Source organism: Ostrea edulis, chromosome 4, assembly GCF_947568905.1.
Source record: "Ostrea edulis chromosome 4, xbOstEdul1.1, whole genome shotgun sequence".
NCBI lineage: Eukaryota > Metazoa > Mollusca > Bivalvia > Ostreida > Ostreidae > Ostrea > Ostrea edulis.
In genome coordinates, this window is record NC_079167.1 from 3,414,102 (window position 1) to 3,433,107 (window position 19,006).

The following is a 19,006-nucleotide window of genomic DNA, read 5'->3' on the forward strand; positions in this document are numbered from 1 at the left end:
GATCTGATAGACAAGTCTTGCTAGATCCCTGTTTTGTTTATCTATAAGGACTAAGGATTCATAAGGTGGGTTGTTTCATCATGCACAAGGGTTTTCACAGCCATTCCTTAACACTGATTAGATATTCATGTACTTGTGTTATTTAAAATCAGTGTGGGTATCAAAGATATTTGTAAACTGCTGGGTAAATAAGGCATTGATGTCCATTGTTGACTTGCCTCAGAGGAATAGGAGTAAACTGGGGGAGGGGGTTGTAATGCCTTGACTAAATGAGAGCTGACTTGAGGGCACATGCATGGGCCATGGTGCTGATGATATAGACATTATAGTACCGAAGTTTTTGGATACTTTTAAAAATGCTCAAGAAAAAAAGAGCGTGTTGTAACAGTATCTGTCATAAGTGTCTGTGTTTTGATTCAAGTAGACTGTTCAGCAGTATGTAATACAGAATCACTGTTTATTGTGATTACTGCCCTGTTTGATCAGTGTGGTGAATAGCAATCACCGATAGCTTCATACTATTGCACATAAAGATGCTTTTTTTGTAGTTCTACAAAGTGTTTTGTTCATCTAATCTTCATTTCTAATCACATCTTGACTTATGGAATATGAATTGGAGATTGTTCCCTCTCAATTGCAAAGCCTTCCTCTTCCACCATTTTGTATTATTTTGTTCGGGGTGACAAGAAACGTTACCACTTTTCTCGGCAAAAATCAGAAGTTTAGAAACTTGATTTGTATGTACTCATTAGGTAACCACAAACCAAATTTCAGACTCTTTGGTGAAAGCATAGTGGAACAAGATGTGTTTGTGAAACACAAATACCCCCGATAATGGCCAATTCCGAAGATGGCCAAGGTCAAAAGGACAAATATCTTGGTACCAGTAGAAAGATCTTGTCACAAGAAATGCTCATGTACAATATGAAAGCTCTAATATTTACCATTTAGAAGTTATGACCAATGTCAAATAAAAATTAAAAGTAGGTCAAATGTCAAGGTCAAAATGTTTAGTACCAACGGAAAGGTCTTGTCACAAGGAATACTCATGTGAAATATCAAAGCTCTATCATTTATTATTCAAAAGTTATAAGCAAGGTTAAAGTTTTCAAAAAGTAGGTCAAACTCCAAGGTCAAGGTCACGGGGTCAAAAATGTTGGTACCCACGGAAAGGTCTTGTCACAAGGAATACTCATGTGAAATATCAAAGTTCTATCACTTACTGTTCAAAAGTTATTAGCAAGGTTAAAGTTTTCAAAAAGTAGGTCAAACTCCAAGGTCAAGGTCACAGGGTCAAAAATGTTGGTACCCATGGAAAGGTCTTGTCACAAGCAATACTCATGTGAAATATCAAAGCTCTCTCCCTTACTGTTCAAAAGTTATTAGCAAGGTTAAAGTTTCAGACAGAATTACAGAATGACAGACAGGACAAAAACAATATGCCCCCCCGATCTTCAATCTCGGGGGCATAAAAAGTCTGAAAAATTATATTCGACAAAAAGTCCCATAAATCTTGTAAAAATCACTTAACTGTGACAAAACTTAAACTTGATCTATAAACATACAGTTGAAAACCACATACTGAATTTCAGCTTTCTAAATCAAAGCGTGGGGAAAGAAGTCCAGAAAACTTGAGTTGTGACAGACAGACGAAGCACAAACAAGTAGTCTTCTTTTGCCCCATCAGTAGGGCACAAATAATTGATTACCTTGTGACATTCTCCTTCTTTTGGGGAAAATGCCTCCTGATGTATATTTCTGCCAAGCAACAATGTGAAAATGTATCTGAAATACAAATTTAATGCATGACAACTATTTATTTCCCTCGGTGAACAAGATGAGGATAGTTGTATTATTGTGGCAAGATGAAAAACTAGTGAAATAATATGTATTGATTTTAACTAAAATAGATCATGCAATACCAAATTGATTATAAACTATTAAACAATATATAATTGAGCAGATATCTCATAGATGTTATGTTTGTCATAAACCCAGCCTGTGACAGGTTGATATATTTTGCTAATAGTAAACTTGTGATCGAATGAAAGGGACCAAGCATATCGCTGTTACTCTGGGCTGTGCTTGAAAACTGGTGATAAGAAATGGTAAATATTGTCATTTCTGTCAATTGTTGAACTTTAGGTGACATATTGTTTCACGGCAGCTAAAAGCATTTGGATGTATCTTTATGAAGTCAAAGACGGCAATATTGATCTGAAACATTTGAAGTGATATAGTCATTGACATTTCTGAAATGTGTGAACCTTGTTGCATAATGATTGGAAAGGCAAAACTTTTAGTCAGACACAAATGTATAGTATTAAATATCATGCAGAAGTTTTTCCTTTTATATCTTAACAAAAAAGAACACATTTCTTTTGGCATGCTTTGTGGATTGAATGGGAGCCATCAAAAGTGAATGTTTTAAATTTTTACCATAAAAATATATTTAAAATACAATGTACATATATTAAGTATTTGATGTTTCATAATCTTTGCACCAATCATCCCCTCTCATCATGAAGTAAAGATAGAATGAAGCAATTTTCAATTTTTCAATTGCACCGATATGCACTGGAACTTGACAGGAATGGGAGAAGACAAGTCCGTTTAGTTATATGTTTGAAGTGCATTTCCATTGAAAATCTGTTGTATTAATTGTGACTCCTTCCATCTAGCATTGTGACCTTCCAGCCCAAAATCTTGAAATGGTCAAGCTGACAGAGGTAAATTTGTTGCAAATAAAAACTAGTTTATGGCTGTAATGTAGTGTTCAAACCAATTCTGAAAATAACACGTAGTTCCTGCAATGTTTGAAACTACATTCGATTGACAGAAGTGAGTCAGCAACAACAATTCTTCTTAATTGTTTCTTTCATTGATTAATTAGCAATTTTTGCTTGTCAGCAAGTACATGACTAATTTACAATTTTAAATAAGTGAGCATTTGTGGAAACAGATGACACTTTTGCAGCTGTAATGGCAGTACATGATTTTCAACTTCTTCAGTTAGTATGACAAAGAACGAATCTGCCCTCAAAAGTCTAAAGATGCAGTAAATTCACGCAACCACACAGTAACTATGAAATAAAAGTATAAAGATGCATTAAATTCACGCAACCCTATAGTAACTATGAAATAAAAGTCTAAAAGTGCAGTAAATTCACGCAACCCCATAGTACCTATGAAATAAAAGTATAAAGATGCAGTAAATTCACGCAACCCCATAGTACCTATGAAATAAAAGTCTATAGATGCATTAAATTCACGCAACCCTATAGTAACTATGAAATAAAAGTCTAAAAGTGCAGTAAATTCACGCAACCCCATAGTACCTATGAAATAAAAGTATAAAGATGCAGTAAATTCACGCAACCCCATAGTACCTATGAAATAAAAGTCTAAAAGTGCAGTAAATTCACGCAATCTCACAGTACCTATGAAATAAAAGTATAAAGATGCAGTAAATTCACGCAACCCCACAGTACCTATGAAATAAAAGTCTGAAGATGCAGTAAATTCACGCAACCCCACAGTACCTATGAAATAAAAGTCTGAAGATGCAGTAAATTCACGCAACCCAACAGTAACTATGAAATAAAAGTAATGTGCACAATAAACAAAACTAAAGAATATTTTACATATTGTAGCCATTATATTCTTATTATGCTGTTAGCCATTATATTCTTATGCTGTTATAATCATGAATACTTTAAGGGAATTTTCCAAATATCTGCACAATATTCTAATTTTTCATTAATTATAAGTCTGCATCACATTACTACTGCTATTTTCATGTATATTATCATCTGACTGATGGTGATTTTTCAAAACATATTCAATACAAATGTATTTAAAATTCCATGGACAAAAAGTGTTTTCTATGTATTTTGCCAAAAAAAAAAAAAAAAAAAAAAAATTTTAAAAATTTAAAACCCGCCGTTTCTGTGTCATTATATTTCAGTTGAGTTAAAATATTCATAGTTTTACAAACCACTCAAACTTTTATGATGCATTTGATTAATGACAACAATCCAACCAACTTCTTGCATGGATAATGTAATTAAACATAACACTGGTGAACTTCAAACTCATTAATATGGATGACTTCCTAATTGAATATTACATTAGCTATCTCACCATTGCCGTGTAAGAATGTTTCAAAGCACGCTGAGTCATACATCCGGAAGTGGTTTGTTTGGTTCAGAGAACAAGTTATGGTTTGGAATGAGTTTTAGTTCAAATCTAGTTTATAACAGGTTTGAGAAACAATGGAACATCAAACTAGAGTTAGTTTGTGTGGAGAAACCCACCCTTATTCATGCATACATGTATAGTCTTTTTAAAAAAATTCTGTTGAAAAAAGTCAGGGGAAATACTGTTTAATTTTTAGCTCACCTAAGCTTAATGCTTAAGGCTTCTCATCACATTTTGTTCAGTGTCTGTCTGTCCATCTGTATATAAACTACACATTTTTTACTTCTTCTTTAGAACTACAGGGCTAATTTCAACCAAACTTGCTATAAAGCATCATTGGGTGAATTGTTTAAATGAAGGGTCAAAGGGGGAAAAAATTCAAAAAATATATGATGGTATTTTTGAAAGATTTTCTTCTCAAGAACCACTGCGCCAGAAAAGACAAAACTTTAGTGGAAGCTTTCTTAAAGAATGTAGATTCAAAATTGTTCAAATCATGGATCCTGGGGGTAGGATGGGACCAGGATAGAGGGTAAAATTTTTAGATGTGGAGCAGAGCCTCCTCAGGTAATGCAGATTCAAGTTTGCTCGAATCATGGTCCCAGGAGGTAGGGTAGGGCCACAATAGGAGATCAAAATTTTGAATGATTATATCATATTAACATGCAAGCATTCTGATGTACGACGTACAGATTCACATTTGATCAAATCATGGCCCCTCGAACAAAGTTGAGGCTAAAATAGGGATTCAGTCTTTCATGAGAATATGTAGGAAATTAAAAAAAATTCTGTTAAAGAGTAGCATGGCGGCCACACTATAATGATATTGTGTGGATTCAAGTTCGGTGAAGTTATGACCTCGTGGGACTAATATAGGGTTAAAAAAATTTCATGGGAATATAGAAAGTAAAAAATTTTCTGAAGCAGGGCCAAGGTGACTAGGTGAGCAGTGTGGTCCATGTGCGTCTTTCATTTAATCATTTGATTCACAGCTGATGTATTTTTGAATTAGAATATTCTTGTGAGATATGCCAGAACTTGTTCTCTGTAATGGTAAAAAGCTTTCTTGTCACTACATTGTTATTGCATATATACCATATGTTTAAGGTCTATATTCAATTTAAATTGCATCAAGAGAATTTGAATTTAAATTTTTAATCACAGGCCAGCATGTAATGAATGTTAGTGTAGTGTTAGCAATTGAAAATTTAAATATCTCTATCAAGCATATTCTTTATTAAAGTACTTGCCTCTTACAAGAGAAGGATGTTCTAAAGGGGATATTGAACATGTTGAAAGAGCTATTGAATTAATCCAAGTTCTTATGTAGAGGGCAGTCCAAGTCTCTAAGGCCTGCCTGTTGGGACAGTTCCTGCACTTGCTATAACCAGACTGGATTAGGTAGATGAAAACTAATCTGACGGATTAACATCACAAAGAGGTTATCAAAAATAAAGAGCAGTGCCAAACGCTTCTGGTGATCGGATATGAATGGTAGTGTTTATCTGAGGTGCAAAATTCAGGGGATTAGTAACTGTGTGCACGATGTCTAAGGGTAAAAGGAGAGGCAGAAAAAAAGGTGAAGAATCATAATTCATATCTAAACTTTATTTCATTTCATTTTGCTAATTTCGGAATCTTTTTAGGTTAACACTGTAAATATTTATTTCATTGATCATCATGTTAGAAACTTTAAATGGATTTTATCTTTGAAATCTAAAAATTTTGCATAGGTATCGGCCTGGGTTGTCAAGACAATGTCTTAAGAGTTTTGTTCGATTTTAAAATCTGTTGTTTTACCTGATTGAGTCAGGTAATCAATCAATTTCACTGTTTATCTTCCACCTTGATTGTTTGAGTTGCAATTCAATGGGCTGATTTTGTTATGGACTTGGCATGCTGTTGGTCTGTTGTAACTTCAGGGGTTGAAACTGAGGCTGAAACAGAATTGGTTCTCCAATCAATTTGCTCCTGTCATTTATTATGTAAAGGTTTGGCAGTTTTAATGGAGGGGGGTTTAGTTTTCAAAGTAGGTGTTGCCAGAAGAAGGGTTTATGAATCTTGAATATTGTGATGCTGATTGCAGTATCATTGTGTTACTGTATTTGACTTCAATAATACAGTATTTATATCATCATTTATGGGAGAGTATTTTAAATGATAATCATTTAATAAGGAAAAATACTCATAGTTCATTTTAAATGTACTCTTCAAATTCTTCCCCCACTCCCCTCCACAAATGAAAAAATACAAACCAAAACCAAATTATAGTTGTTTTATAACTTGATTGCTTTTCAGAAATTGACATGAAATAGCTCATTGAAAACTTTATGTGTTCATTTCGTGATATTTTAAACATTTTCATTACACATCTGAAGATTTTTTTCATGTCTTATCCTGCAGTTAAGCTTAGTTCATTCTTTCAAATCTAAGCATGAAAGCGGGTATTCTCAATGGATGTCGCGATGATTTAAAAATGTTTACCTGTTAGCACCTTCTTTACAACAATTTTTTCATTGATTTGTTTAGATTCAATAGGGTATATGTATAGAATACAAATCATATATAGGAGTTTGCACTATACACAGCCTAGTACAGTGATCAGATTAAAATAGATCAGATTTGAGATCTGTTTTAAGATGTAGTTTGGTTTTTTTATCGAACTGTACTTTTGAATTGTTACAGGTGAGGCGCATCATGATTGTTAAAAATGGGTGTTTTTATGAGAAGATAATGTTAAAACATGCTTTTAATGTAGACTTTTACTGATAAGGAATAAGTATCTAGTTGTTTGTATTTTAGGGTGTTGAAATGATAGAAGCATGGGGTAATTTGTGAATTCGACAAAGACGATTATGCAGAAATGACCCGATGTTTCCGTTGTTTTTGTGTCCACTATAATAAAAAACGAACTAGATATTTATTTCTGATGTTCATATTTTGTGTCCTATATATATATATATATATATATATAGAGAGAGAGAGAGAGAGAGAGAGAGAGAGAGAGAGAGAGTTTTATATTAAGTAGAAAGGTCACTTTCATGTCGCTGTGCCTTGAATCTTGAGATGAAACAACGAAACAGAAAAAAAAGAGAGAAAAAAACATGAGTCATGAATGTAAACAGATATTGAAGATAATGAAATCATATTCTGAAGTTATACTGTATTTATGTGAATTGGATGGTATTAACTTTCATTAATGTACTTATATTTAATATGTAGAAAAAATAACATATCATGACTGGAGGGACATGTATTTTTTTTGTTGAGATAATATCGTCTGATCGGAGATCACAAAATGCTTTGCACCACTCATAAATCTTTGATAATCAGTTGTGAATTCAATTAGTTTAAATTTATCTTTGTAAATAATCAGTGACATGTGATTAATATTGAGTGCAAGATAAAAACTAGATAGTTGATATAGATAGCCTCAAAGATTTTGTGGATGTGTAACTTTAAGTAATACGTACATTCAATATTGATTTTGCAGTACATTAAATAGATCAGTGTGTATAATACCATATTGTAACTAGCAAATACTTTTGGACTTAAGGAGTGGGTAATACTAGTGATGTAGTATGTGTATCTAAGGACCTATCAATTTAAAACATGCACATACTATATAATCATGAAATGCAATATTGGTCGTGTTTGGCTGTCAAGCACCTGATGTTCCTGGTGATCCACCCACCTCCTTTTAATGTGTAAAATGAAACGAGTGATAGATATTTCATGTAAATGTGTTGATTCTATGTATATGTTGTATCAAGTTTTAGCTCACATAAGCTGAAAGCTATGATCACATTTTGTCTTGCATTGATCTATCTGTCCATATTTAAAATTTTACGAAATAAAATAACCAGATTTCAGAAATATCGGCATTTCTTTTAGAATTGAACCAAACCTGAGAAAAAAGTACTGATCCTAATTAAAATTGCTGCTGTAAATTTATGTACCTTTTTCATCAAGAAATTATGATCACTTGTTTATAATTCCGTCACGCTTGATTCATATTTGAAAATTGAAATATTTCTTTTGACCCTTCCATTTCAATTTTTTTTTTTAAAAATATGTTTGTCTGATATATCTTTTCAAACTGACATTTTTCTTGAAGATTTTAGTTATAGATTTAAAAGGACTGGTTCACATATTTTTTAAATTTTGGTAAAATTTTTATTTTTGATGTTAAGCATTGAAAACATAACTCATATAAAGTTGACAACCAACATTTGGACCTTCCTATGTAGGGATAAGAGCAGTAAGTTAGCCTTAATTCTTTGTTTGAGCCTTGTTTATGTTTACGAACAAACTAGTGAAATGTTAATTTTGTAATTTAAAGCATCCTAATTTTCCATAGACACAAATTAAAATTTTTAGATGGTACGTTTTTCCTAAGGAATACTTAAATTGTGATATATAACAAACTTAGATCAATAACCATACATTTTCAAAACTTTGTAAACAATATCATACTTCAATCTTTATTTATAAACAATAAATAATGAATTTTTTATATATTTTGTAAAACCTGTTAAACACATTGGACAGAGATTTTAATCATTAGAAGTGAAAAACAAAATTTTGGGAAAATTGTGAATCAGTTCCTTTAAAAAATATTAACAACTAACATTTTTTAATTTGCATAATTATTCGATTTAAAAAATTAAAACGTCTATCCAAGTCTTTAAGACATGAATTATTATTTGCAAACAAAGCACCATTTTTATCATTCCAGAAAAAGAACCACCAAAAAAATGAGAGCTGGTATCACGCTTTCGACCTATCATGATCGACATGATCTTTGAAACTTCATATGCACGTTGAATATTCATCATAAGCTTAACTATCTCCACATTCCTAAACACATTCTGAAAAATGCAGGGTTCCTGTGTTCGATTCCCGGTCCAGCCACAATTTTTCTCCTCTCTCCTATACTGCATTTGGTGCTATTGACCACCCCTGCACTGCAGGTTGTCCTGCCAGGGGTGAAAAAGAATCTGGGTTGTGTGTCTTCGAGGGTGAAGACAAATTAAGGAAGGAGGAATGTAGTACTGTAGTTAGGGCTATACAGACCGTGGATATTGGCCTGGGTAACTTAGGGGTCAGAGCTCCTGACTAGTAATGCAGAGTGACTCCATTGCCATGCAACAAGCATAGTCCGAATAGGGGAAAATAAGTATGGAATTCTCAGTAAGTTGTAAATTTATGGGAATTGGTATGTAAATGATGTTGCCATGACCAGAATTGCAACAAGCATAGTCCGGACAGGGGAAAATAAGTATGGAATTCTCAGTAAGTTGTAAATTTATGGGAATTGGTATGTGAATGACGTTGCCATGACCGGAATTGGAGCCATATTAAAACCTGAGCATTGTGCTCACCTCCAACATAATTTTAGACTCCAGAGTGACAGTGGCAGATCAAAGAATAAACCTTGTATCACACCTCAGAAAAGCAGAGTCAAGTGAGCTGCTGGAGTGTTTTAGGGCTTGTCAGGTTTAGAAAGTGCTGACTTTGTGTAGCCTTGTCTGGCCCTTTGCCAACAGCTGTTCTGACTTACTGGACTTGTTTTGGCACAGTAGAGATTAATTTAAAGAAAACAGAATGAACTAACACAAAGAGAGTGGCAAAGTATTTATACCCAGCCTTTGGTTATGTCATCACAGAGAGTGACACAGTATTTATACCCAGCCTTTGGTTATGTCATCACAGAGAGTGACACAGTATTTATATCCAGCTTTGGTTATGTCATCACAGAGAGTGACACAGTATTTATATCCAGCCTTGGGGTATGTCATCACAGAGAGTGACAGTATTTATATCCAGCCTTGCTGTATGTCATCACAGAGAGTGACACAGTATTTATATCCAGCCTTGCTGTATGTCATCACAGAGAGTGACACAGTATTTATATCCAGCCTTGGGGTATGTTATCACAGAAAGTGACAGTATTTATATCCAGCCTTGGGGTATGTTATCACAGAGTGAGTGACAGTATTTATATCCAGCCTTGGGGTATGTCATCACAGAGAGTGACACAGTATTTATATCCAGCCTTGCTGTATGTCATCATAGAGAGTGACACAGTATTTATATCCAGCCTTGGGGAATGTTATCACAGAGAGTGACAGTATTTATATCCAGCCTTGGGGTATGTCATCACAGAGAGTGACACAGTATTTATATCCAGCCTTGAGGTATGTTATCACAGAGAGTGACAGTATTTATATCCAGCCTTGGTGTATGTCATCACAGAGAGACACACAGTATTTATATCCAGCCTTGGGGTATGTCATCATTGAGAGAGACACAGTATTTATATCCATCCTTGGGGAATGTCATCACAGAGAGTGACAGTAGTTATACCCCCCGCAACAAGTTGTGGGGAGGGGGGGGGTATACTGGAATCGGGTTGTCCGTCCATCTATAGACGCAATGGTTTCCGGGCTCTAAAGCATTATCCTTTCCACATACCATCACCATATCTTATATCTGGACTACCCATGGGATGAAGATGTTCCCTATCAATTTTGGGGTCAAAAGGTCAAAGGTCAAGCGCACTGGACATCGAAGTAGCAATATGGTTTCCGGGCTCTAAAGCGTTATCCTTTCCACCTACAGTCACAATATCATACATATGGACTACCCATGAGATGAAGATGTTCCCTATCGATTTTGGGGTCAAAAGGTCAAAGGTCACGCACACTGGACATCGAAGTAGCAATATGGTTCGGTTTGTCATGCCATTTGTTTTTTACACTCAGAAAAGAGGTAGTTTATACCTATTACCAACACCCTTTGGGAGATTGCGGTAAGCGGGGGGTATTCTTAGTGAGCATTGCTCACAGTACCTCTTGTTATATCCAGCCTTGGGGTATGTCATCATTGAGAGTGACACAGTATTTATATCCAGCCTTGGTGAATGTCATCACAGAGAGTGACAGTATTTATATCCAGCCTTGGTGAATGTCATCACAGAGAGTGACAGTATTTATATCCAGCCTTGGTGAATGTCATCACAGAGAGTGACAGTACTTATATCCAGCCTTGGCGTATGTTATCATTGAGAGTGACACAGTATTTATATCCAGCCTTGGTGTATGTCATCACAGAGAGTGACAGTATTTATATCCAGCCTTGGTGTATGTCATCACAGAGAGTGACACAGTACTTATATCCAGCCTTGGCGTATGTTATCATTGAGAGTGACACAGTATTTATATCCAGCCTTGGTGTATATCATCACAGAGAGTGACAGTATTTATATCCAGCCTTGGGGTATGTTATCACAGAGAGTGACAGTATTTATATCCAGCCTTGGGGTATGTCATCACAGGGAGTGACACAGTATTTATATCCAGCCTTGGGGTATGTCATCATTGAGAGAGACACAGTATTTATATCCAGCCTTGGGGTATGTCATCACAGGGAGTGACACAGTATTTATATCCAGCCTTGGGGTATGTCATCATTGAGAGAGTGGCACAGTATTTATATCCTGCTGTGGGGTATACCTTGTGACATGCCAACAGCATAGGAAGAGCATAGCTTAATCTCATTTGACATAGGGACTTTATATTCAAACAGATACAATGTAGCAGGTGCTTAGTTTGCAAAAAAAAAAAGAAAAAAAAAAGGAGTGGAAATGTGTGGCTTCCTTGGGTCATACATGCTGACTTTTGAAAATGCCCATAGGGGATTTTAAGCGTAACAAAATTTTTACAAAGCTCAAAATTCTCGATATGTTGTCATGAAAATAAATATTTGTCTTTTTTAAACAAAAATATTGATGTAATACATATTAATACATCAAAAAGTGTGTTTTGTTCTCTATTAACATCAAGAAAACTCAAAAACACAATTAGAAAGAAATACATATTTATTGTTATTTAGCAAAATATTAAAGGTAAAGTACCCCCCCCCCCCCCTCCAACAATAAGTTACATGTAGAGTGTACATATATCAATACATAAATTTGCATCTTTTTTACATCATAACATGACTGGACTAGGTACCAAAATTTTAAGCACATATATAAACATTTGCTATGTGGTATTGTTTTGGTATTACTATCAATGCCTTGCAGAGTCTGTGGTGAAGCAATCCACTAGAAGGGAGGAATGTCCTCTGCATGCACAAAATCTGAAAGAATTTATCCAATTAAACATTAAAATCCTACCATATTTACAGATCACTCACATCTCTATATATGTTATATCATTTTATGATATTCACTATAGCTTAGAAAATTTAATTTGATTTAATTACCTATTGCATATCTGACAATATACATCAATGGCCCCTAATTTGGATGCTCGGAATCTTTGTCACTTTTGACTTGTTCTATTCTTTTTAGCTCACCTTAGCTGAAAGCTCAAGTGAGCTTTTTTGATCGTCTGTCTGTCTGTAAACTTTTCATATTTTCGACTTCTTCTCCAGAACCACTGGGCCAATTCCAACCAAACTTGGCCAAAAGCATCCTTGGGTGAAGGGTTTTCAAGTATGTTTAAATAAAGGGCCATGTCCTCTTCAAAGGGGAGATAATCACAAAAATGCAAAAATAGGGTGGGGTCATTTAAAAATCTTGTTCTCAAGAACCACTGAACCAGAGGAGCTGAAATTTACATGAAAACTTCCTGATATAGTGCAGATTCAAGTTTGTTCAAATCATGGCCCCTGGGGATAGGTTGGGGCCACAATAGGAGATCAAAGTTTTACATGGGAATAAATAGAGAAAATCTTTAAAAATCTTCTCAAAAATCACTTGGCCAGAAGAGCTGAGATTTACATGAAAGCTTCCTGACATACTGCAGATTCAAGTTTGTTCAAATCATGGCCCCCTAGGGTAGGTTGGGGCCACAATAGGGGATCAAAGTTTTACATGGAAATAAATAGGGAAAATCTTTAAAAATCTTCTTCTCAAGAACCACTGGGCTAGTAAAGTACAAAGAAGTAGGTACAGTTTCTATAGTCATTTGGCCCAAAATATCGATGATTTCACTTAGAGCTCAAACCCTGACATTCAAATAAGGAATAGATTAGCAAACCAAAAATCTGCTCAGTTTGATCAGCACAATGGTTTGTGTCATATGACGAGATCTAGAAGTTGGCATAAAATTGCAGAAATGCCATTTTCAATGAAAATATCCACAATTTCAGGTGGTTTTCCTTTCAGAAAACATACAGCGCATGCGTCGAGCAAATTCATATTGAGGTATGTTTTTCGTCTTAAAATAATACACAACATATATCATTCTCATTTTGCTCGACAAATGCGCACATATTTTCCTGAGCAATAATCTGTATGACATTTGACAGTTTTAAGGCTTATTTTGAAAAAAAGGCGGGAAATGTCTTATTCATGATGTCATAATACTATCCAATTAGGAATATCATTCTCATTTTGTTGACATATTATACCTGGCATATATTTTACTTTCTTAAAACACTTATTAAATTTAATTCCAGACACATTTTATAGAGAGAAAAAAATTGGGCCTTTTTATGTATACAATCGTACCTTGTTCTTTACATGAAAGCTTCCTGACATAGTGCAGATTCAAGTTTTTTAAAATCATGGCCCCTGGTGGTAGGTTGGGGCCACAATAGGGATCAAAGTTTTATATGTGAATATCTAGGGAAAATCTTTAAATATGGGCCAAGGTGACTCAGGTGAGCTATGTGACCCATGGGCCTCTTGTTTTGGTGATGCAACGTCCATCTTTGTCATTCACATAATCAAAATATGCTCCTCAATTGTCCACATGAGCAATGGCCATTTGTTGTTCCAATATCTGATTGGCAAGCCACAAAGAAGTGGCATGGGATTTTAAATCTGGGATGAAAATCGGGGTTGTTAATTGTAAATCGGAAAATATGTTCACAAAATAGGGTAAGTGGGAAAGGTTTCTGCTAATTCTTAAATCGCGAGAAATAGATCCTGCTTAAATCAGGATAGTTGGCATGTCTGCCTGAGATATACATTTATTATATACCCATCAATGTATCGTTTGTTGATACTGTGGATTTCACAGCGTGTGATCCGGTTTTCCGGATCACCACACTGTGGTTTTCTGATTCTGTATCAGTATCCTCTGAAACTGATGCCGTCACAATGACGTCACAATGCATCAACGCAATGTTATTTGTGGAAAATATTGACCTCGTCACAAACGAAACTGCGTACACAAAACATAATTTCATGGTATGTCTGTGTTTTTGATAATTTGGATTACATTTATTATCTTATAAATGTGGATTTAAAATGCAGAAGGGGGTATATAATAAAATTATCATTACTACAGTAACTTGATCCGAAGAGTTAGATCACATCTCGTTGACAGGCGCGGATCATCAGATCAAACTCGACGCTTCGCGTCTCGTGTGATCTGATGATCTGCGCCTGTCAACTCGATGTGATCCGACTCATCGGATCAAGTTACTGTAGTAATAATATATATGTAGCACGAGATTGATTGTTGCATTTTCCACAGAAGATGAAGTTCCTTCTACATCCATCGTTATGCTGTTGTTTCAGAGTTCAGTGGGCTTTACATTTTAACATGTGCACTCTTTACTTTTAAAAAGGACGGGGCACTGAGGAAGAGATATGCCCCAAATATTTTAAATATTTGTATCATGGCAAAAATCAACTTTTTCTTTGTCAAAACAAAAGATTTGATCTGTGAGCTTCTATATGAAATGTGATGGGACTGATACACCACTGATACACCACCGGTATCCGATCTTAGTTAATAATGTAACAATGAAGTATATGTTTGTGTGACAGGATGGGTAACTTTAAAAAAAAAATCTGTTTTATTTTATTAATTTACAATTATAATTTGGGGGGAGGGGGATCACCTGTTTGACCCAAAATAACATAAAACTTGTCCTTTAGAATGTAGGTATTCTGCCAGGCAATCAAACCAATCTTTGGTAGTCCACTTCTGCAAATTGCATGATTTAATGAAATGATGGATATATCTTGGCTAGTAAGAAAAGGAGAGAGTACTTTATAATTAGGATCGACCTTGATTGTATCTCATATAAGTCTGATATGTCTATTTAAGTAAGGAGGAAAAATACAGGTACATGTAGATTTGTAGTTTGGTTTTTTTTTGTTCATTAACATCATCAAGTATATTGGTACTTGCAGATATCAAATTTTGAAATTTATGGAGCATGTTCTTAATAAAATATTTGTATAGGTTAGATTTAAAAAAGAAAAAGAAATTGATCTGTTTAATTCTTTATGAGTGAATTTTCTACTTTCAGATCCTGAAGATGTAGAATATGAAGATGTGGTAAGTATATTATGTGTTATAAGGGGAATAACTCTTACTAACAGTGAGAGAGAAATCTATAAAAGGAACTACAACTCCTTTAGTCCTATGGCATTGAATTTTGAAATCAAGTGCATTTGTATTTAAAATCAGGAAAAAATTTCATTGTGTAAGGATTTTCATATAATAAGTTATTATGTTAACTATGGATGTATGTGACTCGGAAGATCCCAGTGGTGCACTTAGAAATATTCTGAAACATTGTCACAATATAACTAATTCTAATTACAGGGAAACATACAGCTAACAAAAATGAACCTATGTACAAATGTATTTCCATTTACACACAATTCATAGAATTTGAAAAGGGTTTTATTTCTTTAACTAATTAGCAGATATTGCTGTGATGTATTCAGTTATGAGAAGCTGAAATCAAGTCAACAGATGGAATGCTTCACTCTCATTTTCCCCCTCCATACTTCCCGTTCTGTTATCAGGTTTTTGCATTCCTCCTATGATGACTGTCCAGTCACTTTTGTGCATCATTAATTGTTGGTTCTCTTATTTACTGTCAGTTCTCCACTTCCTAAAACCTCTGTTGATCCCCCACAGACGACTTCCACTTTACTATTTTGGTTCCAAACACTCCAGTCCATTTCTCAGTACACCCTAATCCATTTCCACATTCTTTGTTCATTTCTGTTGGTTAGAAACAAGACCAGTACAATTTGCTTATAAATCTTTTTTTTTTCAAAGTCATGTACATGCAATGTACAACCAATGGATTCCAAACTGTGTATTGGTCATTTGGTAGCGGATTAAGCCATTAATCGCCAACACACCTAATCAACTCTTGGAGTTTGTCAGTGTACTTAGTGTTGTCTTTTAAGGTTTAACAATTTTGTTTTATCCAATCCAAACAAAGAATTTCTATAATTGGATTAAATGTTAGGTGTTTTGTTTTGGGATTCCTCCTTTACAGTTACCATTGTTGAAGTCAATGAAGCATTTGGATTCTCAGATTATTAGATGATAATCATTTGAATTTAACAAGGGGTCAGGATTTTGGTGACCTGACAGTACGGATCTGTCCTCTGGTCACACCAGATCATTTAGTTGTCAGAACTTGGTGCCAAAATTTGTATCAATGCCGGGTCACATTTTATTTGAGAAGCATGTATATGGAACTGCCTTAAAGGACCTTAGGAGCGGTGACTATGACTTCAAGGTAACTACAGAAGCTCTCAAGTTTGTACCCTGGTGGCCCGAGATGACGTGTGAAGTTCTTGTTAATGTGATATATCGGTATTGCCAGCTGCCTTTTGTAAGTGAATATATTCTGCATGTGTGTCTGATGTAAAATGATTCTGCATCCATAGTTAGAATTTAGAAGTGTTTCTTATAAGGGAAATGTGTATTTAGGAAAGTGAGAAGTAAACTGTATAAGGAGGCACTAAAGTACATCTAGAGTCAAAATCACTTTATTGGGAGTGTAATTTTGCTTGTTGTTTCATGGTGAATTTATCAGCTTCTTATGACTAAATGTACTGAGGAAAAGGAGTACATTTCTCGTACATACAGATGTCAAGTGACTCATTAGTTACTTTAAAGGTTATGGGTTGAATTTCACTATACACTGTCTTATTTGTATGCATTGTTTTATTCCATCTTCTAAAATGAGCTATCTAGGTATGTTTTTCTGATTTGAATGTATAATTTTTGTTTGAAACCAAGGCTTTATTGTGTATGTGTCTCTAATTTAAGTATATTTAGAGTAAAATGAAATCAGGCCAGCATGTTTCCACTGGGAATGATAATACCGTATTCATTTTATTGAGTGCCCTACCTCTATAAGTGCCCCCTGGGACTTTTTTCAACTTTGACAAATTAAGAGCCCCCCCCCCCCCCCCCCCCCTAAAAACAGTACGATTTGCCTTCTACATGTGTTACAGTAATAGCTACTATGTCTTTGTGTATTTACCCTGTTGTTAGGACGGTTTGAAATAATGAATCAATGAATAAGACCCGAGTGCATTATATTATCATAAAGGAAAGTATAACAATAACTCATTTAGATTTTGATATCTATGTAAATATTTCTCAAGGTCATTATTTCACTGAAAATATTTCAAAACAAAGTTTTAAAAAACTGCCCCCTTTTCCAATTTTCTAATGCCTGGGGCACTCACTAGGATGAATATGGTATTCCATATCCAGTTGGCTTACACATATTCTCTTCATATACCACTTAGTAGCCATTGTCCAACTTCCTTCTCTTGGTTTAACTATATCTGATTATTGTTCAGGTTTCTTTTATTTCACTATACTGAAGGACTTTAAAAATGCAACACATCTTTTTTCTAAATATTTTTTTGGATCATATTTTTTTTATGATATTATTGCAAATTTCGCTCACTATACATTGTGCAGGTTTTTGATTTTCATTTGAACATATTTTATTGTCTGGGGGATTGGACACAAATTCTTGAAACTTAGAACATCCTCTCCTGGTTTTTTAAAACATACTGTATCTGCATTGCTTATTCATATGATGTGAGGAGCATTGTACAAAATTTTCTGTGTACTCTTCAAAACTAATGAAAATAATAAAAACAATTTTTGTTGCAGTAAAACAATTCTGCTGATGATTGCAGATGCAAAATCAACAATAGAGTTAAAAAATTTAAGCCCCGTTCACATGTGCTGATTTAGTCACGGGGTGCAAATTTTGCATATAATTATGCAAAAATTGCACCCGTGTGTAAAAGTATATTTGCTAAGCGTTTACATGGTACTTAACAAATTAGGGTCAAATGGAAATGATTCTCAAAGTTAGTTAAAGATAGTAGATTATTTTCGATTGAGGAGGATTTTTCCCTTACTGTGTAGGCTTCAGTGACAAATTTGATTGATCAAGATATGTCTTTGACACTCTATGCAATGTAATGTTTGCAGAAATACGGTGTATTTTATGAGAAAAGCCATATCATATTCGGTGATACTGCGTTTGCTCCTCTTTGGAGCCGATCCCTCATGATCCACAGTGACGACTCCTCGAGTGTGACGTATACGGTGTGCGCGTTCACATGACGAAAAATACACAAGGAGTAAATATACACATATGCAAAAGTAAATTTGCATCTGGTCTGATTAGGTGCAGATTTACACCCAAGTGTATATTTGCACATATGTATATTTACTTTTGCATATATGCAATTGTGTTCACATGCTCAAATTTACACCCAGGTGCAGATTTTGCATATATGCAAAATTTGCATCCCATGAGTAAATCAGGGCATGTAAAGCCACTTAAGCCCCGTTCATATGTGCTGCTTTACTCACGGGGTGCAAATTTTGCATATATGCAAAAATTGCACCCGTGTGTAAAAGTATATTTGCTAAGCGTTCACATGGTACTTAACAAATTAGGGTCAAATGGCAATGATTCTTGAAGTTTGATAAAGATGGCGGATTATTTTCGATTGAGGAGGAGGATTTTCCCTTACTGTGTAGGCTTC

General features: G+C 34.7%; 1 protein-coding gene across 9 annotated transcripts in view; it reads left to right on the forward strand.

The window, feature by feature from the left end:
* The window catches only part of LOC125670445 (regulator of G-protein signaling 22-like), a 69,413-nt gene that overhangs the window by 13,128 nt on the left and 37,279 nt on the right, over positions 1-19,006 (forward strand). For 7 of the 9 annotated variants that reach the window (XR_008802150.1, XR_008802149.1, XM_056161643.1 and 4 more), the window contains exon 1: positions 16,621-16,812. Coding sequence is in view for 7 of the 9 variants with exons in the window: in XM_056161643.1 (XP_056017618.1) it covers positions 16,636-16,812 (177 nt within the window). In the remaining 2 variants the exon portion in view is untranslated. Of the gene's footprint in view, positions 1-5,441; positions 5,780-15,480; positions 15,510-16,620; positions 16,813-19,006 lie in introns of those variants that run through there. The other 2 variants (XM_056161646.1, XM_056161648.1) reach the window with 2 other exon arrangements.